Here is a 23,068-nt window from a genome sequence, read left to right on the forward strand (position 1 = left end):
TCCCTCATCTATCAGTGGTCATGATCATCTAGAGAGATCCCAGATGATGGGAGACTTGCTAATGTGCTGCCCATCTACAAGAATGGTCATAAGGAGGGCCTGGGGAACTAGAGGCCTGTCAGCCTGACCTCGGTGCCAGGGAAGGTGATGGAACAGCTCACCTTGCATGCAATCACACAGCATCTGGGGGACCACTGGGGGATCAGGCCCAGCCAGCATGGGTTCATGAAAGGCAAGTCCTGCCTGACCAACCTCATCTCCTTCTATGACCAGGTGACCCACCTGGTGGATGAGGGAAAGGCTGTTGACGTAGTCTGCCTAGACTTCAGCAAGGCCTTTCACACGGTCTCCCACAGTATTCCCTGGAGAAGCTGGCAGCCCATGGCTTGGACAGGTACACTCTTTGCTGGGTTAAAAACTGGCTGGACGGCCAGGCCCAGAGAGTGGTGGTGAACGGAGTGAAATCCAGCTGGCGACCGGTCACCAGTGGTGCTCCTCAGGGGTTGTTGTTGGGGCCTGTCCTCTTTAATACCTTTATTGATGATTTGGGTGAGGGAATTGAGTGCACCCTCAGTAAGTCTGCAGACAACACCAAGCTGGGGGGGAGTGTCAATCTGCAGGTGGGTAGGAAGGCCCTGCAGAGGGACTTGGATAGGTTGGGTCGATGGGCAGAGGCCAATGGGATGAGGTTCAACATGGCCAAGTGCTGGGTCCTGCACTTTGGCCACAACAACCCCACGCAGTGCTACAGGCTTGAGCCAGAGTTGCTGGAAAGCTGTGCAGAGGAAAAGGATCTGTGAGTGCTGATTGATGCTCACCTGAACATGAGCCAGCAGTGTGCCCAGGTGGCCAAGAAGGCCAACGGCATCCTGGCTTGTATCAGGAACAGTGTAGCCAGCAGGACCAGGGAGGTGATCGTCCCCCTGTACTTGGCTCTGGTGAGGCCATCCCTCGAGTACTGTGATCAGCTTTGGGCCCCTCAGTACAAGAAGGACATCGAGGCCCTGGAACGTCTCCAGAGAAGGGCTACGAAGCTGGTGAAGGGCCTGGAACACAAGTCCTATGGGGAGTGGCTGAGGGAAGTGGGGTTGTTTAGTCTGGAGAAGAGGAGGCCCAGGGGAGACCTCATTGCTCTCTACAACTCCCGGAAAGGAAGGTGTGGGGAACTGGTGGTCAGCCTCTTCTCACAGATAACTAGTGACAGGACTAGAGGGAACGGCCTCAAGTTTTTCTTCTCAGGAAGAGCAGTCAGGCATTGGAACAGGTTGCCCAGGGAGGTGGTGGAGTCACTGTCCCTGGGAGTGTTTAAGGGAAGGTTGGATGTGGTTTGGATGTGGTGCTTAGGGACATAGTTTACTGGGTGACAGTGGTAGTAGGGGGATGGTTGGACCAGATGATCTTGGAGGTTTTTTCTAAACTTAATGATTCTATTATCAACACTTAGAGGGTTGTGAATGTTTTGCTATGACAATATATAATCTACCTCTTCAAAGATGGTCCACATGCAGTTGGACTGAGTGATCAAGTAATCAATTCATTCAATGGCAGTTTACGAAGTGCTGTGCAAAATGTGCCCTTTTTTTTCTTTGAATGCTTCTTTTCTCATTATTTTTGCCTTCGGTATCTGTTTTTGGTCTGATTTTTACCTAAAAGCCTACAACCATCACCAGATCTGCTGAAAAACTCAGTTGAGATAATTGCTATGATTTATTTCAAACTAAGCTCATGTCCAGTGTTTTGATGTGGTCCTTAGTGAAAGCTTAGATGCCTTTTAAAGCTGTTGTGAACCTGTGGCTAAATAGGGTCCTGTATTATAGTGGATAGTTAAGTCTACTGTAAATACTGTACTGTTAACTTTGAGTGTTTATGTTCACATAACACCACAACACTCCGCAGTTTACAACTGTGGCAAGTTCACAAAAACAGATATGTGGTAAGCAAATTCAGTCCCTCGAAAGCTGTTATCCTGAGGAGGCTTACTTTATTGAGATAAAAGGCTATCTTCAGGCATCAAACAAGAACATTATAGTATGTTAGATGTAGCACACCTCTGTTCTTAGATAACTATCAAAAAAGGCAAGTTTATTAAAAGAAAACTAGATCTCCAAAAGTTTTAGATACTTTTATTGAAAAACAACTCATTTTTCCAGACAACTCTGCAGCTCATGAATTGTTTCCATTAAAAGAGCCCTTTCTTTCCAAAAATAATTATGTAACATCCATCGGTTCAGAATTTGGAACCATCTCAGAAGAAAGCCCTCAAGTACCACCCATTCCACAATAAATTTGAAGATAACATACAGAAAGACCACATCGTGTGATAAAACTTGATTTTTGCAGTTAGCCTAGACATACTATTTTTGAGCCAAGATTGTTTAAAGAATGCCACAACACTGTCACTAGATGTTGCATCTACTCGATTTCACAATTAACTCAAAATCTTATGAAACGTTAATCAGCCTTTTTAAATAATCCTCATAGTTAGTAACACTTGAATAAGTTCTAGTTGAGGAACTACTTCTTTGCATAAGTCAGAACATTAAAACTGAAGTTCAACAGAACTGGTGAAACAAGCTTAAATTTTTAACTGAAGCAGTTTATATATAGTATTAACTTATAATACGAATAAACCTCTCAGTGTACCTGTTTACACTAAAGAGTTCACAGACAAACGCAACACCTTCACAGTTACTTTAAGTCATCTTAAATAAATTCCACTAAAAACACTGTATGGTAGTATTCCACCTACGTCACAAGCAAGCAATCCTTTGTACTCAAAAATATGCATGAGTGAGTGTATTTCCTCTGCCCACAAATAAACTGCCACAAAAAACAAAAACATTCCACCAACTCACAAACTGGTCACCTTGAGCATTTTTTAGTAGTAATTAAAAACGTAACTACGGAGTATGAGGGCACTGTATAACTGACACAGAAACCAGCTATAATAAAGTTACAGGTTCAGATTTTTCTTAAGAACAGATGTCTTCCTGGAAAAAGTATCTACCACACTAGCAGACCTTATTAATGTTTTAAAAAGAGCGCTACGAACAGACAGTCAGCACTAACTATATCTGGAACTGCTCTGCAGTACAGGCTGAGCAGATGCTCAAGTCAAGAGCAGCCAACTGTGTATCGTGCAAGATGTTGCAGGCTGGAGAGGATGATTTTTTTTTTTTTTTTTAAGTTCGGTGGTGCAGAAAAAATGCCCTTCAGCCCAATGTAAACTATTTCTAGATTAATCAGGTAATCTGCAGAAAGAGTAACTACCCCTTCTCAGTACCTATGTAGGCATTGAAGCTTGTTTCACAAACATTACTATTTTAAAGCTTAGTGTTCTTTCGGCTACTATTCAAGTAATTAGACCTGCTTAAACTGAAGCTGCATTTAACATCATTTACATGAAACACATGTAACAAGAGAAAACTATGAATAAGTGTCATTATGAGGAAGTAGTTCTTTAACTACTTCCTCTTGAAAAAAAGTGCAAATGTACTAAAATTTTTGTTTATACATTCTTGGCCTTACCTAAAGTACGTAGTGGGAAAACATCATAAAGCTGACAATACAAGAAAGCCACAGCCACAGACCATGAGATTATTCTTCCTCACTGGGTGAGATTCACAGCCTTCACAGGTTAGTATGTTTTTCAGTGTGTCAAAAAGATCTACCTACCTATCTGTGCAACAACGCTGCTTGTTTCCGCTGCATGATTCTTCCTGTTTACCTCTACTGCGGTAAGAAAAGGTGCTCTGCAGTTTTGATCTATTGGCTATGCTCTTCCTTGCTCTTTTACTGATGTGAAGAGGGTTGTGGCATGGCTTCTTCAATTGGCAGTGGCTGTGCACTTAGGAGAAGACCAAAGTTTCTTGTATGCACACTAGTCAGATAAAACTGTTAACAGAACTGCGTGTTCAGCAGAAAAGGAGATACCACTAAGTGACCAAAACCTCTTCTAAATTTAAACAGTGCTACACATATATCGCATGGGTTTGTGAATGAGTGACCTTTGAAAACAGAGGCATTGGTGACAGTTGCCTGTAGAAGATGTAAGAATTAAAAATCTTAATACAGAAGGTTTACATCACATTTTGCTATCAGCTTTTGTAAGTAAGAGTTATAATCAGTGAACATTGTTTTTACATTATGTTATTTTAAGGCCACTACCTTTATCTGGAAGCTTGGCTTCTACATAAGAGTACATAGGTGGATTGATATTACACCACACTGCTTCTTTAAGGTGGTCCTTTTTTTTTAAGCTTCATTTGACTTCTTGAGGAGCAAACTTAATCTCTAAAGGCAGATTATGTCCTCAAGAATTCACAAAACATTTTCACCTTAACATCACTATAGCCTGTCCATAAATAATTTAGCATGTGTAGACTTACAAAAAAAAAGTAAAAAAAACAACCAACTAAACAATGTCACAGCCAGTTAGTACTACATAGTTCCCCATTCTCGGTTTTCTTTGCCATTATGCTCCCATCTACTAACAGAGAGGTTAATAAATAACAGGGGAAGCATTTTCCTTTTGCAGTGTATTTGCATGTAATTTCCAATGCCAGCTTTAGCTGAATGCATTTTTTAAGATATTAAAAAGTAGCATAATTTATTTCTGACTAATGACCAGAGCTGACTATTCTAATAACCTAAGATGGATTTTGGAATAGTTTCTTGGGAAAGCATTTCTAAACTGCACATAATTTTTCTGACATTAACTTTCACAACCTTATTATGATTGTTAGATGAACTCTAATGCATATTTTATCAGGGAATAACTTTAAGTTTTAACAACCTAATTTCAACAAAAAGAATTTTCAAGGCCCCTGTGTAACTAGCCCATTTCATCACTTGTACACGTATCAAACGTCAAAAACACTAACTGTACAAGTTTACTGAACCAATTATCCAGTCTTGAATAAAGGCTTGTATTTTTCTGTAACCATCAAGTTTAAATAAATTCGCCCCTTCAGAGGGCAGACCTGGTTACAACATCCTAAGTCATGCAAACAAAACAGTGAACAACAAACATGACTGTTCTGAAATTAAGCCACATCCAGGACACCAGCAGCCACTAACTGCCTTGAAAGCCAGTCTAATCCTTCAAAAAGTCCTGTACCACTTCGGGCATCACAACCCTGGATGTACCAGCTACGGCCACAGCAGAGTTTATGGAGACTCAGCAGTTCCGTAATTTCTTCCACTGAAAGCGCGCCTGCTACATCCTGCAACAGAATCAGATATACAGACTCAATTATTCTTCTGCACTCTGAAGCATTTTTAACTGATGGCTTAGATTAAGGCTACAGATTACATAAAAGCTTTCCAAATCTCAAAGTCAGTCAAATAAAACAGTGACAAGTTCACTACTTGTTATCACAAAAACAAAAACTGACTGTTAAATCTACTAGGCCCTTTAGCATTATTTTACCAAAATTAAATATAAGGAAAACATCTATATTTCACCCTTTCCGTATTACCATTCCCGTTCCTGTAGGGGAGAATTCAGGAAGTTTGAATTTGATACACAAACTCAAGTAAAGAGTAGCAGAATGAAAAAAAAAAGTCACAAGTACCTGTTTATTAGCAAAGATCAGGAGCAAGGCATCCCGCAATTCCTTCTCCGTTAACAATTTTGCAAGTTCACTGTGTGCTTCACTGACCCTGTCTCTGTGACTGCTATCAATAACAAACACAACCGCTGTGAAAGAAAAAAAATATTTACACATTCAAATACAAACTGTCAAGTTAGCTTTCAGTTAACATTTTTTTTCCTAGCAGTCTTTTACATGAAGTTTCTCAGCAGCACACAACTTCAATTTCAGGAAGACTTTGAAATGCCTTACATACCTCTATACTTTTGACAAAAATCTAGAATTCACCTTGAAACGAGGAAGAAGTCTGCAGTTTTAGGCCTAGTTTAACACAAAGGCTGTGCAAGTTTTAACCGCTTTGGTCTAAAACCAGATTTACCTTGTGTGGATTGAGTATCCCCATGCAAATCATTTTCGATCCGTTTATGTTCAGACTCACACACAATGGTTTCAATTTCCCTTAGCTGGCTGCAAAATGTACAGTTAAGCCAAATCAGCACAGCTTTCCTGAGCTATGGACTAGATATTACAGAGAAGACTACGATGGACTCGACACAGAGACAGTAAGTCTTACTACGCACCACAGAAAGTAACCAAGGTGCCAGAAAGACCGGAGAGTTAGGTGGACAGAATTCAAACTCACTGTGTTTTAAATACATGGAGGGATAAATAAATAACACCACTAATATTTTAATTTCAAGTGCTATTTAAACTTTGCACCTGACAAGTACTACTTCTCACTACACAAACTTTGGAACACTGCACCTTGACTGTTCTCAGACAAAACCAGATTTAACAGAAATTCTAATTTTGTTTGGCTTCATGAACTGTCTGATGGATTTGTGGACAAGACACCCTTATCATACAGCAGACACAATGAACAACTAGATTAAAATACGTTAGCTCATGAATGTAGCAGCTGAACTTTGTATTAGATGAAAAATTTTCTACTGTTATAAATGATTTCTGTTAATTATCTTTTTGGCTCTGAAATACAAGTCAGAAGACAAAATATGGTTTATAAGTTGTATTAGTCTCACCTTGTGTATTGAGATAATAATGCTTCCACAAGGGCCTCAACTTGTGCTTCCCTCCTACATCCCAAATAGTAAACTTCAGATTCTTGTATTCTACTGTTTCAACATTAAAACCTAAATAAAAACATTTGAGTTTTATAATCTTGTCTATGAATATAAGCTAGTCAAATTTTACAGATAAGTCAAACATTCAGAAAATCCTTACATTTAAGTTGTTGCGACTAACCTATTGTTGGAATTGGCTGCATGAATTCATCTTGCTTTAACTTAAACAAAATAGTTGTTTTGCCAGCTCCATCTAATCCTAGAGTGACAACCCGAATTTCCATTTTTGGTCCAATATGTACCCTGTTGTCCTGGAAGAAACAGCATACACAAACAAGTTTTGGAAATTAATGTTAGAAAACCTGTATTTGTAAGATACTTATGTTCTCACTATTTGTGAAGTCATTAAATGGATGGACTGTAAAAGTGCAAGTCACTTCTGTCAATAATATGGATCACCACTACAGAAGTTACTGGATGTTAACTTGTAACATCTACCTGTGTTATCACATCTCTTATAAAGCCATCCAAAGACATCTCATGCTTGTACATCTGTACTTAATATTTCAGATTTTTTTTATCATCATTTGTGGCTCAAACACCACAATAAGTTGCTTATAGCAATTAAAATTCTCTGACCAGCACACTGTTGGTTTTGTAGCTTTTCCACTACATTTTGTCACATCAATGCTCCCAGCTACAGTTATTTCATTGCTGAAGCCTCCGCTGCTATACTTCTTCACCTCAACCTATTTCCAGACCTTTGCAACTTGAAAACAGCAACATTAATTGCTTTAAGCAGTAACCTGAAATAGTGATTTTAAAAACCAAACATATCACAAAATAAAGCCTTGGTTGGAAGCAAGGAAAAGAATCCCTATTTGTAGTTCAGACAAAGCTACCACGAAAACTGAATGAACTGAAGCTCATGTTATGAACTGAAATATATAATAGATTTTTTTGGTTTTTAAATACAGATTTGCAATATTCAAGAAACATAAGCATTCTGCAGGAGTTATGCTGCTGTCATGAAAAAGCCAAAAGACAGAAGGGGTAATTTCATAGTCTGAGCTAAATATACAGCAAATCAGGGACATTTCCAAAGAAAGGTGCTTCTAGCATTCACAAATACTAACTGAATATTTAAAGGAAAGCAGCTGATGTTCAAAGAAAGCTACTGATGTAGCCAGTCATTGAATGTTAAATTATTATTTCTCACACTAATTATAGCACAGTGGTTTTATTGCTCAAATACCAGACAGTACTCATCATCTGATAAAGTACTGTGGCTTGATGCTGAACTGCCTGAATTTGCTGCAACAAATACAGTATCATAGTGAAGATATATTATTCCTGCTTTCTTTAAAATACACTTTGGCCTTCATAAAGTGGATAGCTGTAATTTCCATGAGATTAAATATACCTTTGTAAAAGTGACAGGAATGCTAGCATCCAGCTGTACATGATCTGCAAGTTCTGTAAATTGCTGCTGCTGTTTCTGTAACGTCTCGAGCAATCTTGTAATTTCCTGTTTGGCCAACACTACTCTACAGTCATCCTAAACAGATAAAAAACACAAAACCATGATTTTCTCTCAGTAACATACTTAGTACAAACAAATCAGGACATAAGTAAAGATGATAATTGGAAATCAAGTATTTTAAATAGAAATACTCTGGTTAAAGAAACACCTACAAAAAACGTATTTAAAATTATGATACAAATACTTAGGCCGTGTCATTCTTCCTTAATGCTAGGAGACACTAAATGGTTCTGTGGTTGTAAAAAAAATATTCTTTAACCTTTCTTAGTCCTCTAAGAATAAAGATTAGAAAAGAGAATAATATAATACATAAAGAATATTTATATCATTCACATATCATTCCAGCAGCTGGAATACAGCTGCTGCTTTGCAACCAACGTACTTAACACAAGATCAAAATCCACTGTTAATAAGAAGACTTGCATAGTTAAAACATACATTTGACTAAGCAACCAGACACTAGTTCTAAACAAATTTTAAAAGTTTGTATAAATATCACATTAATGAAGTGATTTCTCACACTCAATTTACTGTTCACTACATATGCAATTTATTTTGTTATGGTTAAATTCAGAGAATAAAGCACAAACCAGATATTCTTATGTAGCCGCTTTTTTCACACGTTTAGTATGATACTGAATTGCCCACACTGCTAGAGACAGTTATTTAGTCCAAACACAGTTTGTCCTACCAGCCTTGCATGACAACTATCTTCAAACACTCATATTAGTAATTACAACTGTAAAATCCTTCCCATAATTTTTTTTCTTGTTTCACTTTTCTCTCTCCTCCTTCCCACAAACCTCAAAAACGTATTACTCTAGACTAGAGAGTCATGTCACAAAATTTATAGCAACTGGGCAATTTGATGCTGTTGTACTGACTATCCTTGTTTAACACCCCCTTATAAAGAACATTGGCAATCTCACGTTATATAATTGTCTTAAGATAAATACTCTAAAGGAAAATAAATGCAGAGTACCACACAAACTGTTTGTAGCCTAAACTTAAATCACGGTGCTAGGTCTGTTATGGGATGTTATGGCTCACTTGCCAACTTACCTGTTGTAAAGTCTTTTCACAATGAAGGCAAGCTGTTGAAACCTGTGACAATAGGATGGTCATGTCTTCTTGCTGTTGCCTAAGCCAAATCAATTTCTCTCTCACATGAGCATCAACAACGCTAAGAGCCATTTCCTCCTGACGACAAAGGGTTTCATGAAGATCAGAAAAATAGGCTCGGACACATGAGCGAGCGTTCTCTGCAGTCCCTGGTACCTACAGTGTTACAATCAAAAGAACAAGAGCAATAAGGACACCAGTTGATTGCAGAAGCATATTTTTCATTTCATTCTAATTTGTAAATTATGTTCAGGTCTGCTGAGCTACATCAAAGTTCAAGACCCAGTTATACAGTCTTATCAGTATTAAACCCAAGATCCTCCAAGAACTTACTCCTATAATCAAGTAGCTTATTCATACATATACACACACACACACACCCTACTAGAAAGTTTCTACTGACCAGATATTACTGACCCAGTAATATCACAGCACCCGAGGACAGACATGCAATCTGTCGCTGCACTTCAATATTGTACTTGTAATATACAGCTTTTCCTACTGCCTCTCTATTTTCGTGCAGGCTAAGAACTGCTGTGATGGACTACAAGTTCCCTGCTGTCTCAATAGTGATAGAGAACTTGGTAGAGACAGTAGTCTCATCTCTTGGTAGAGAGAACTTAAGGTCTTGTCTTACTGAGCCTATGTATAATTTTCAAAGCAATTCCTCAAAATGAAAGCATTGTAATAAGGTATGTTATAATTCACTGCTCTGAAAAAAAATTCTTCATTTGTTAGAAGCTTAAGAGCAACCTTATAAACCATATTTGAGTTATTATAAACAGCAATTATGTAAAGAAAAAAACAACCACCAACATAGCATACATGTTCTGTATGGGCCATTCCAACTCCATCTTCAACTATTTGTTCTCCTCCTTCTATATGCTGAACTATTCCAACTAATTTTCTTGAATAATCTGAGATTTCTTCTGTGAAAGTTCGTATGCAGTGGGCCATGTCTAAAATGGATGCACGAATCTGGTTTGCTTCTGGTTCCAAGACAGAATGCTATTAATTAAAAAGCAACGTATCAAAGATCAAGCATAAATATCTTCCTTATTCATCTTCTATATCCTGCTAAATATTAAAATCTACATGTATTATATGCATTAAATAAATTACATAAATGCATTAATCAGGAGTTACAGATTATGTTGACACTAAGATACGTATCTAGCCATTACACAAGTACATATATAAATTTGCCTGTTTACATTATTTACTTCTAAAAAAAGGTGGTTGGACCAAACCAGGTTGGGTGAACCTAGTGTTTACATCACGAATAACAACTTTCAGGACAGCTGATTAAATACCATAACACGTTCAGAAAAGTATCAAATAAAGGGACAGTCCACCTTAATATTTAAATAACTTATTAAGGTCATAAAATGAATGTTTTTTCCTTGTCATTTTTACTACGGAAGTTATCTGAAATGAAGGAAAAAGGAAAGAACAGCACAGTGTTATTTCTATAAAGACATATCAAGAATCTATCCTTCTCTACTGATAATCTTTCATACTTGAATTGGATAAAAAAATTATGGAACCCATCCCATGGCATGACACGAAACAAATTCTTAGTAGTACCTTATGACCTTGATGCTTCCCATATTCTTTGCAGACACAACACATAAGAGGACTGGCCTGACAGCCCTCTTCTAAACAAACAAACTCAATAGCATGCACTTGGTGTTGGGAGCACATGGTCTTCTCATGAGGCTTATCAGCAAGAGGTACACGCTTGTGTTTCGCTAGTGTCTTTGTAGAATGAGTAAGCTGGGAACAGTCTGCACACAGGTGAGTGGCACAAACAGTGCAATAAACAGATGCAACATGGGCTTCATCTTCATCGCAACGAATGATACTCTAAAAACAAAGAAAAAAGTTGTTAATATTTCATGCCAATTACTAGGAAAAAACAAACAAACAAAAACAGAAGACCTGTCACCAATATGGACTGCTTTGATAACTTCATTTTAAGTTCCTAGTAGATCTTTACAAAATAAAAGTCAGTTTTCTTTACCATAAACTCCAATATATTATTCTCGGAGTGTTCAGTGATTCTATAATATAAACTTCAGTAGAAGTTATAAAGATTTGAAGGCTGAAATAAATCAGGCTCCAGACATTTCCTTCAACAGACAGAAATTTACAGAGAGACAAAACACCAACAGAAAAATATATACTTAGAACAATCACCTACTCCTAGAATACCTTCTGCATACCAGTTGTTAATAATGAGGTGCTAAGTCAGTCAATTTTGATAATGAACTGCTATCACATGATGTAGTCATATCAAAAGACTATAGAAGGCAACTATTTGGAACAAGGAGTTGCCGTGAAGTGTTTAGGAAGAGTTTCTAATAAGTTCTAGAAAACTCTTCTAAAATTATTGTAACTATCTAAATGAGTAAACTTTAAAAAAAAAAATCTTAGAAGTCTAAAAAAGGGGGAAATAAACATGCTTCATAGAACTACTACCTTTTTGATTTAGTCAGTCAGAATTGAATTATGAAGCAATTACTTAAAACCTTAATACTAGATACTAAAAGAAAATAGCTTTAATAGTGAAATTACATTTGCCAAGGAAGTTATTTTTTTATTTTCCTATCTAAAGGATATTTTAAGCAAACGTAACAAAGTTTGTTTTTTTTCAAACTCAGTACCTCTCCAGAGAGACCAATGGCTTCTTCTGCTGTCCCACACTGCCCAGCAGGTCCATTCTGCAAACGTTCCAAGAGTTCCAACAGAGCAAAATTCTTTTTCAAGCCCCAGACACCAGAATCTCCTATTTTTGAGGAAGAATTAAATGAGGGGGAGGAGATGAAGAATAGAATCATTAGAATCTCCACAATCCACAGGCAAGATTCTGACAAATACTAGGACATATAATTATGGTGAGATACCACTATCACACTTTCTATCTAAGCTCACGCTACCTTTCTATCCTCTTCTTTCCTTCCATCATGGAACTATTTATTGTTTATGCAGATTTTCCCTACTTAAGAAACGCCAAGATTATTAAATGCTTATAAAAACTCAGTAAGACCACTTGTAAAATAATCTGTGAAAGCTAACAACTAAGGACTATAAGGAACACAAACTATAATGCATGTTATACAATTTAATAAATTTTGCACATCATTAACATTTCTACTGTACTAACAGAAGCTATGAAGAATTCACACTGACCAACCTCATATTCCCTGATCACAAGGGGCAACACCTACTGCAGACCACATCCCAGTAAAAAAAAAAAGTAAGAATTAGAGCAATGTTCAGAACTATTTGATAGAGAAAAAGATCTATTTTCCTGCAGGGAGCATGAGAGAGAGAAGTCTATGTCTACTGCTGCATCACCCTTATTTTGTAGAGGTTAATAAGAAGCAACTCATTGAACATCAAAAACACAATAGCATCCTGGAGACTGCTGCTAAATGCTACTTCAGTAGGCTACGTAGCGTATGAAAACCTTAGTGATTACTTCTTCAAGAAAATATCACCCACTGACTTTTTTCAGCAACAGTATCATAAAGACATTTTCTCTGTTGAAGCATCACCTGTGAGCACTACTACATGTCTACTTTTCAGTCATTACAAAATCACTGAACGGTTAAGGTTAGAAGGGTCCTCTGGAAGTTATCAAGCAAGGCTACCTACAGCAGGTTGCCCAGGACCATGTCCAGATGGCTTTTGAAGATCTCAGAGGAAGGAGACTCCACAACCACTCTGGGTAGTCTGTTCCATTGTTCTATCACCCGCACTGTGAAGAAACACTTTCTGATGTTCAGTGGGAATCTCCTGTGTTCCATTTTGTGCCCATTGCCTCTTGTCTTGATGTTGGACACCACTAAAAAAGAGCCTGGCTCTATCTTCTTTGCACCTTCCCTTCATGTATTTATACACACTGATAAGACCTCCTATTTCCCCCCACAACCCTATGCCTGAACAGTCCCACCTCTCTTCATCCTCTGCTCATAGGAGAGATACTCCAGTCCCTGCATCATCTTTGTGGCCCTTTGTTGGACTACCTCTGGTAGCTCCATGTCCCTCTTGTACTGGGGGCCCAGAACTGGACACAGCTCTCCAGGTGTCTCACCAGTGCTGAGCAGGGGGAAGGATCACCTCCCTCAACCTATTGGCAACACTCCTCCTAACGCAGCCCTAGACACCATTACCCTTCCTTGCTTCACGGGCACACCAAGATGCCAAAGTCCTTTTCTGCAAAGCTGCCCGCCAGCTGGTTGGCCCGTTCTCTTCTGTCATTCTCTTCCTGAGAGACACATAATTACTTTCTTAAGTGGAAAACCTCTAGCATCTTCCTCACAGCAAAGAGGTTATATATATTAGAAATGTAATAGTACACATTCTAATAGGATGCTATCAGGTATTCCTCAAATGGGATACATGCTATTTTCAAGGACTGAGTTGTCCTTGTTTCAGCTGGGATAGAGTTAGTTTTCTTCCTAGTGCTGTGTTTTGGATTTAGGATGAGAATAATGTTGATAACACACCAATGCTTTAATACAAGTACTTCTCAGCCACAACTAATTCGAGGACTTTTCAGCTTCTCAAACCACCCTGCCAGCAAGGAGGCTGGTGGTGCAAAAGCTGCGAGGGGACAGAACCAAGACAGTTGGGCCAGACACAACACTGCTCAGGGTCTGCCTGGGCATCGGTCAGCGAGCAAGTGCATTGTGTATCACTTGTTTTGTATATTCTTTTATCATTAGTATTCCTCTACCTTCCTTTTCTGTCCTATTAAACTGTCTTTATTTTAACCCACATGTTTTTGCCCCCTTTTCCCCTCTGTTTCTCCCCCCCCAACACACTGGGGAGTGTGGGGAGGTGGAGTGAACAAATGGCCACGTGGTGCATAGGTGCCTGCTGGGTTGAACCACAGCACAAGTATACAGAACCCAATGTTTTTGTGACTATACATCTAGAGAGTTATATTCGATTAGCTACAGTAGGCTGACTACCACAGCTGAATCACAACTATATATTTCCAGAAACCTGGATGATCTGACAAGAGTTATTTTTAAAGGAGCTGTGTGTTGAATTCACTCAGGCTCTCCTCACAGAAGAAATATTAGCGTACCATTTCTGTTTTCTAGAGTATTCTATATTCTACGGTTTCTAGAGTACCAGAACTTCATTACCATTTCTGTATTCTTGTTGTTTTTAATTTCAGGGGCAGATCAGTTTTTGATGATATCTACAGCCTGAACTGTGCATTATTACTGCACAGTTTGGGATCAGTTTAAGTCCTAATTAACCCTAACAAGGCTGTTCATATACAGCACATATAGCCAATCCAGGTACAGGTTGTAATTATTTGTTAATGGTTCCTAATTTGAAAGGGACAAATCAAGAAGCATGTGCTCTTTCTCCAGCCTCCACACTATAATAAACTCAAAGAAGATGTCTCCTGCTGTTGGTATATGGACTTTATTATGGTCTGTTCACCCAAATTGGTAGAACATAGATAAATATTGGTCTACAATTACCTTAAAGGAGGGTATAGTGAGGCGGGGATCAGTCTCTTCTCCCTGGCACCAACTGATAAGATGAGGGGAAATGGCCTCAAGTTGTGCTGAGGGAAGGTTTAGATTGGATGCAAGGAAAAATTTCCTTACTGAAAGGGATGTGCACCATCGGAACAGGCTGGCCCGGGAAGTGGTTGAGTCAGCATCCCTGGAGGTCTTCAACAAATGTGTAGATACAGAGCTTAAGGATGTGGTTTAATGGTGGACTTGGCAGTGCTACGATAAAGGTTGGATTAGATGATCCTGGAGGTCTTTCCCAGCCTAAATGATTCTGTGATTCTCAAGCTAATAAGGGAAAACAAATCCCAATTAAACCTCCAAATATCCTGTTTTCCTAACAAGTATCACAGAATCCATGAATGCTTATGATTTCATAATAAATTATTTTCCCCAGCACTTGAAACCACCTACCTATGATTAAAGACAAGCTTAAAAAGATACTTAATTATACCCAACATGACTGCTGAATACAAAGAGAGCACTTCTTTGGGCACTGAAAGAAAGGCAAAGTTTTCTCACGTAACACTGATGTTATTCAGATGTTTACTGAAGAACACACAGACTGTTTACTGTAGGAAAACAAATATGGGGATTTTGCTAGCTTTGAGTACAATGATAGAAACTACAACACTCGCAATGCTACAGGCAGAGCAGGGGTACTGATGTGCATACTTTTATATAACCAAGGAAACATCCAGAAGTGCCTTGTTGTATTTGTACATAACCTGTATTAGCTGATATTGACTCATCTATTTTATTACCTTTTGAACTGTGTTCACAAGAAAAGATAGAAGCACTTGTGACTGCTTTAGTTAACTTAAATTTTGCTTCAAGCATGATCTGGAAAATACAATTTTAGAAAGCAACGCCAAATCCAGAAGAAAGCTGGGCTGCCTCTCATAATTCAGATGTAACGATTAGCAGAACAGCAACTGGAGCCAGAAGTTGGTTCAGAGATCAGGTGGTCTCTAAAAGCTCTTGACATTTTCAGCCCACATATTTGGTGTCTGACAGGAGTCTGCATCTGACATGAACTCACAGAAACTACATCCCAAGTGTCTACTCAAAGAGGAAGTCCAGGCCACTTGAACTGTCTGGTTCTCCTGAGTGTTTCATCTCTTCTGAATTATGCTGCCCTGTGGTGGCCTGGTAGCTGTACAACCTCTGCATCCTTCAGGAATTCAGATGTCATCTCAATGATCCTATACAGGCATTCAGCCTTTCTCACTCAGCACTGAGATCTGGCAAACACTCCATAAATTTTGGTGTATAGTACTAGTGAGAGTACTGTTCCAAACAGACACTGACTACCGTGATTTGCATGCAGTTATAGTAACCAGAAGAACGATCTACCCATCCCAAATACTCACGTTTCACTGCTCCTCAGCTTGGTACCCACAGCTAGACAGTAACCAGCATTTTCATCATTGGGATCTCCAGCTCCCAAGCAGTTTGGATTTGCAGCACACAGAGATACAAGCCAAAAAGGATCTTTGTAGAATTACACACATGCTTCAAATATATTCACCACATAAAGGGCAATGCTTTTAAGGGTCAGATATGTCACAATATTGCTTGCAAGGAAGGGTTCCACAAAGGTGACAACAACAGATCTGCAAGTTCTGTTCAAACCCAAACAATTGCATGATTCTGTGATCAGCAAAAGGCCACACATTTTAGCAAGTATTCTGTTTCTGGAAAAGGGCCTATCAGGAATTGGCTGGTAACTTTGAAGCTTGGTATAAAGCAAGGGCATGTCACTGATCTCTGCACCTACCAATTCCACAATAGAAGCTTTTTCCACTACAGGTAGCACTACCAACACCCAGTCTAAGCCAAGTGTTCTTCCCAAAACCAAATGTGAAGAAAACCCCTAATTCTTGTTTAAGTTTTTGTCTGCCATAGTTCTTGAAGGAGTTTCCAAAGATTATGTTCTGGTCTTCCACAACTACAGTGAGCACAAGCACAGTCATCTGCTTTGATATATTCTGACTTCAGAGCCTAGCTACGTTTTAGCTCCAGTACTCCTACCAGGATCGCTGTGTTTTGAAAAACGGAACAAGGAAGAAAGTAATCTCATTACAAGTTGAAGAAATACAGAGTGCAACATCCTTTTTTTAAAATCTAAATTCTTTCAAATAATTTTGTAATGAGAACCTGGATTTTCTGACACTGTATCTAGAAAGATTTCTGAACACTATCTCCTAGAGAACAAACCAGAGGAAAGTGGCTAGATGGTTCTCTTTGCACTGTTTAGTACATTACTGTCCCATAGCAAAATGACTGTGCACAACCCTCAGTTACTACAGTATATAATATGCACTGTTAATGTGAATCAATATGACTGCTGATGCAGACCTCAAAGATCCAGATTAGCCATTATGCCAATGCTCTTTAATAGCAGAGTACACTATATATGGATGCATGCTCACCAAAACAATAAGCCTACTTATCAAACAGATATATAGCAAATTAACCGTTAAGTAAAGATTGTTTTTAGCCTTTAAGCAAACACTAGATAAGGCTGAGAGAAGACAAAGGTGCAGAATCATTACAGAGCTCCTTATAAAACTACTTCCTCTACGTTTATAAAAAAACAATCTAGCCTTGATAAAGAGTATTCCCCGTGGCTTACATTCTAGTGTCTGATTTTAATCACGTTAGTCTTCTCCTGTTCCATGTCTAACATGAAGAGAAAGCCAAGCCAGAATAGGCAAAGCAGAATTAATTTATAGAAACATAACCAACAGAAGAGATCAGAAAAAAACTCTGTAGGTATTCTGTCTTACAAGCTATTTTCTACTTTGTAATTGAAACAAAAATTAAACTTTGGGAGAAACAAAGTCACACTGATTTTTACAATCTTACTATACTTTTAAAATTACATATCCTGAAATTTGCTAGTATACATTAAGGATCAGTGTACTGTTAATCTTGGGCACAGATGGAAGAACAGGAAAGCTTACAAGTATAAATCTCCACTATTAATTTACTGTAACAATTTATAACCAGTAAGCAACTACAAAACCTTCTCTGTTATATAGAAAGTCATCTCATTTCACTAGTATCTACCATAAAGTTTACATGTTTGAGAAAAAGCCACTTTGCTTCTTTTTATACTAAACCTACTATAAAAATGCTGTGTACTCAGCATACATTTTCAACATTATTGATCAAGTATTTATTTTATATTAAAAAAACAACATTAAAACATGAGTTGTGTAAATACATCTATTTAGTCTCTTAGACTTCAGTTCAAATTCTGCTTTGGTAACAAGTGTAAGAGTCTAGTGATCTCATCCTCATGCCTACAAGGGATGTTTGTGCCTACTACAAAGCCATCGCACAATCTGTCTCTTTTCTAATGAAGAAGACATGAATAGCAGGAAGTATGTCAGCCAGGAATGAGATAGCGACAGAGCTGCATGGAGACACTACAATGGAGTCCAGCCAGCAGCACAAATGCCATTTTCAAATGCATGAAGCTTGTCTGGGGAAGGATTATAAATAACGCCAGTAATAAAAGAGCAACTGGTGTCTAAATACCTGAACAAAAAAGAGAGAATGTTATGTTATAGCCACATTTTCTTGCACAATGTTTTGAAATCTTATCTTAGCACTCAAACACTAGCAAAAGAATATATAAATGTAAAAAACAATGGGATGCATTCCCTGAAGTATGCCAAAGTCTGCACACATCAGCTGAACAAGCTTTAATGACAGAAAGTAGTTCAGGTTCTGTAACATGATGATCACAGAAGAGTTCGCCTGAGCCATACTACTAAAAGGCCTCCTTAGCAGAGCTGCTTGGCTAAAGTGAAAAGCCAGTCTCCGACATAAGCACACCCTTCTCAACAGTTCTCTGGTCTACGTACTTTTTGCAAAACAAACAAACAAACCAAAGAACCACCCCACGCACACACACACAAAAAAAAAACAAGAAAAAAAGCACAAAAAAATCCAATCCCACAGGGAATAGGGAAGAGAAAAAGCAGGTTGCTAGAAATGAATCACCTCTTCTCCCACGTAAGAATATTTTGAGGGAAAAAAACTTTCTAAAAGCAATCTTCTTCTAAAGAGACTGTTACATTGTTTATTTACACAGCATAATCTATCTCCAGAACATACAGCTTCAGAAGTCTGAAAATTGAGAAATCTTTTCTATTACATCTTTTTTTTTGTTGTTAAAGAATGTTATTTCAGTTGACAGCTCACATACCTTCAACAAGTATACGCTCACTTAAAATTGTCCATTGGAAGATTGGTCACATTAAAAAAAACTCTGTCTCAAACAACAAATAAATCTATTTAGTCTACTCTGCAAGTAATGTGGTTTGGACAGGCTTCAGTATTACCAGTTCTTTACTAGGTCAAGCCTTTACTAAGCCTTTTCCTTGATGGCAAGATTTTTATGAACTATCAGAATATTTTGATGAACACGTAAACACATTGCCAGTTCTTAATCGCAGACTTTATGTATCCTGACAAAATACTTCTAATCCTGCCTTCTCAAATGGTAACATACTCATAGAAGAAAGAGGCCAGCAAGTTCAAACCAAGCATCCACTTCAGAAGGGAGGGAAAAGAAAAAAAAACAAACACAAAAGACAGCCTTCGTATAGCTCCCTGCATACCTCTTAGAGTTCTCAAGAATCCTTCTGAAAAGCTAGAAAAATGTAAAATTAAATGATTTAGTAATAAAATTTAATATTAGTAAGAGCAAGGGAAAACAAGCAATTCTATCTGCTTAATTATAGGTTAATTATAGCACAGGTTAAATGACTATTAAAAGCATCCATAAAATCCACAGCTACTGACTAAGGAATTTTGTTCAATGCACATAGCCTTATGCCTTGATTATAAAACTTTTCTTCTGACAGAACTTTCTTTTGACAGCAGTACTGTAAGCTAGGTTTAGATACTACATGGCTGCCTAAGGCTAACTCACTAAAGGGCAGAACATCAATTGCAGAAATGTGCGAGAACAGAGCTTGTTTCCTCACTGGCCATCATATGGACAGGAAGGAAGAACGAGAAGTTGCTTTTATCATATCCAGGGTTGACATACCTCCCTCCCACCTCCGCTCCTGAGCTCTCTGTTGGAAAAAGAGCCACTAGCTCTGCAGGTGTAACTAACACCAGCAATGATGAGGTGGTTAGGACAAAACAAATGCACAGACTCCTCAAAAAGGGATCACGACAAGATGCCCTCTACAAAGCACATTTTTACATGCTGTAAACAATATTTCTTGAGACAATTCTTACAGAGCTGGTGAGCTGCAAAGTGGATGGCCCAATTCTGCCCCAGATCATTAAGCAGAACATGTTTATCCACAGAAGTATTTTTACCCTCGAGCTGTTTTGCTACGGTTTTTTTGAGCAACTGCTGCTCATAGCATATCATTTGTCTTTTCAGAACTAGCCATTTCTTTCCTCTTCCTCTGTATAGAAGCATTACTAAACTTCTAAGGCTTTTATTTCATCAGAAGCTCCCAATTATTATATAAGATGAAGCTTTTATAAAAACACTTTTTTTCAGCTGTGTTAAACCTAAAACTCAAAAAAACCAAGACACTACAGGATACTTTCAGTTGTCTGATAAAAATCACACAGTAAAAATTACTCAGTGACAAGTTCCCTATTACAGGAAAAAAAAGCGTCTGCTTTTAGTTTACAAGATACAAGCAGAGGTCTTAAACAGAAGTTTCACAAGAGCAAGTTTGATTCTTGTGCACTAACTTATTCCTCATAAGAGCACACTTTCAGCTGTACAGTCATAGATAAAATATAAAATACATTGTAACTCTTTTAACCACATACCCTCCTGCTGTCTTCCCCCACACCCCAAACTCCTCTTTCATATGATATATGACCCTGATAATTCTTTTCCTGATTTCTGTTTCCATGAAAGTGTCCCAGAATGTGCCTTAATATTTCGTCTCACTCTAGCAAATTCTCTCACTTCAAAGTAAATTCTTATTCAAGCTAATTTGATAATTATACATTCCTTTCACAGACTACTGTTCTAGAGATCTCTCACTCTGAGGATTCTCCTCCATCCAACTCTTCTTTTCCCACTGTGGTATTCAAAGCTACTGTAGCCAGTTCTATAAACAAGTTCATCTTGGTACAAATTCTTCTGATAACTTGTTTTCTCTGTAACCCTATGCTCACTAAGCAATTCCTATTCTAAAGGAATTACAAGCATGTGTCATCTTTGCCTAAAATAAACTCCCACTGTGGGATAAAAGCTTTCTTATGCTTTCAAATACTCACTGCATACACTTCCACAATAATGAAATTCCTGTTCAAAGTATGAGTTTCAAACTTGACAACTCCAGTATGAGTTACTTCATATTTAGAACTACTCTATATTTTAAAAAGAGGTTTGTATTACTGATACTTTCCCGTATATCACTTCATCATGAATCTAGACAAAACTGTTTGTCAAAGAAAATCTATTTAATTGCATAGCTTATTTAGTATTTAGGATAACAGAAAAACAACACCCACACAGGAACCTGAAAATGCTAGCTTAAAATAGACTGGCCACTTTGTAAATAGAAGTTTACAAAAATGCTTTAAGGTATGAAGCTTGTAAGCCCAAGTTCAAGAAGAAGATAATGTTAAAAAACTTAGGACTTCATTTTTCTGAGATACCTATCTCACTAATGCTTAACAGTGCTACAAGCTTCTCTGAAGGAAAAAGAACATACTACATTTATTAATTGGAAATATTAAAGTACATCACTAGGAATGTCCTCCACTGTAAAAAAAAAAAAAAGCCAACACATTTAGCTCATGCATATTATTGAGTCCTGTGCACTATCTACATATGCTATCTAGCTATTCATTTTACTGTACATCATCAATTTTCAGCAGAATCGAAGCAAGAAATTGTAGATTCTGACCAAGTATACAACCGTCTGGAGGCAGGCCTGTAACAGAAATCAGTTCTTGTTCTGCTTTTGGTACAACCTCACAGTACTCTAAATATCCTGGGCTGACCATTTTTAAGAACTTTAGACTTAATTTTCCTTACCTAATTCAGTAACTTGCCGATCAAAAGGACAACGAACTGCTCTGCCGTGAAGGGGAAGCCGGGTAAGACAGTCATGGCAGACAGTATGGCCACACAGAAGCAGTCGGGGAACTTTGTCACCTTGCAGAGAAAACACATCTTCACAGACTCCACACTCGAGAACCTACAATTTAAGAAGAGACCATATTTGTTTTCAAGCTGATGAAAAGGGGAAGACTTCATACAATAAGCCATTTGACACATTTTATTTTATAACAGTTTCTGCAATCACAGCAGATAGGCTGATTCATTAATTTTGACACATAAAGAATGATCATAAGAATAACAGAAGAAGAGAGACCAGAACTCTCCAGCATCCTGCCAGATCACCCCTAGTTCACTTCATTTCATGCACCACCACAAGAAGAGCCCACTTGTCAATCAGCACACCTAAGAAAGTCGATGCTTCCTTACAGAAAAAAAAAAAAAAAAAAAAAAAGAAACAAGGGGCAAGACCCTGCCAAAGCAGACAGGCAGCTGGCGGAGAAAGTTTCTATTCACATCTGATCCGCGTAAAAAGGTCAGTCATACCAAACCAGCCACTTATGAAGCTACAAACGCAGCATCGAGGTAGCAGGAACAAACAGCGGGGGGGAGAAGAACACCTTAAACGGCTGACAAAAAGAGCAAAATCGATCACCGTGAGGAAAAAAAAACAAAAACAAGACAACCCGTAATACAACAGTGCCAGATAACCGCGCGTCTCCCCGCCGGGCCGCCCTCCCCCGGGGATGCGACGCCTGCTCGCTCCGGGACAGCTCCCGGCTTTGGGGCGGCCTCCCCCGGCCTCGCAGCTCCCTCACGCCGACCCCGGCCGGCCGCAGGAGGGCACAGCCCGCCTCACCTTCACGGCGGCTCCCGCCGAGCCCCGGCTGCCGCCGCCAACGGTGCTGGAGGCGCGGCCTCCATCCTGCGCTGCCCCGGCCCTGTTTACAGCCAGCGCCGCCATCTTGTGGGGGCGGGCAGCGGGAAGGGGCCGGCCGCCGCCCTGAGGGCACCGCCCCGCTGTGCGCATGCGCACCGCTCCCCGCCCACTCGCACCAGACAACCGCAGCTCCCATCGCGCCGCTCTCCTCGAGGACTACACCTCCCGTCAT

At 38.8% G+C, this 23,068-nt stretch overlaps 1 protein-coding gene across 4 annotated transcripts; it reads right to left on the minus strand.

Moving 5' to 3' along the window:
- Positions 1 to 2,103: 2,103 nt before the first annotated feature.
- Positions 2,104 to 22,976, minus strand: TRIM23 (tripartite motif containing 23). Of its 4 annotated transcripts, none has more exons than XM_035553511.2 (11): positions 22,816 to 22,976; positions 21,933 to 22,095; positions 12,008 to 12,129; positions 10,929 to 11,207; positions 10,167 to 10,349; positions 9,282 to 9,497; positions 8,100 to 8,234; positions 6,858 to 6,987; positions 6,635 to 6,745; positions 5,577 to 5,701; positions 2,104 to 5,225 (listed from the first exon to the last, which is right to left on the minus strand). In XM_035553511.2, exons 1-11 carry the CDS (start codon positions 22,918 to 22,920, stop codon positions 5,046 to 5,048), a joined length of 1,749 nt encoding a protein of 582 aa, XP_035409404.1. In that variant the 5' UTR covers positions 22,921 to 22,976; the 3' UTR covers positions 2,104 to 5,045. The 4 variants fall into 4 exon arrangements, with proteins under 4 accessions (XP_035409404.1, XP_035409403.1, XP_035409406.1 ...); XM_035553510.2 differs by having other exon boundaries at positions 10,158 to 10,349; positions 22,816 to 22,975; XM_035553513.2 differs by lacking the exon at positions 6,635 to 6,745 and having other exon boundaries at positions 22,816 to 22,974.
- Between the last annotated feature and the right edge of the window lie 92 nt (positions 22,977 to 23,068).

Source organism: Cygnus atratus, chromosome Z (genome assembly GCF_013377495.2).
Source record: "Cygnus atratus isolate AKBS03 ecotype Queensland, Australia chromosome Z, CAtr_DNAZoo_HiC_assembly, whole genome shotgun sequence".
NCBI lineage: Eukaryota > Metazoa > Chordata > Aves > Anseriformes > Anatidae > Cygnus > Cygnus atratus.

What these genes read in the sequence shown, in the direction of transcription:
- TRIM23 (XM_035553510.2), bottom strand. Translation starts at nt 22,920, where the DNA reads ATGGCGGCGCTGGCTGTAAACAGGGCCGGGGCAGCGCAGGATGGAGGC. An exon ending in GGAAGCATCAAGGTCATAAG is followed by an intron (nt 10,350 to 10,928) that starts GTACTACTAAGA and finishes TTTAATTAATAG; the next exon opens with CATTCTGTCTTGGAACCAGA. An exon ending in TTCCTGTCACTTTTACAAAG is followed by an intron (nt 6,988 to 8,099) that starts GTATATTTAATC and finishes TGTTTCTTCCAG; the next exon opens with GACAACAGGGTACATATTGG.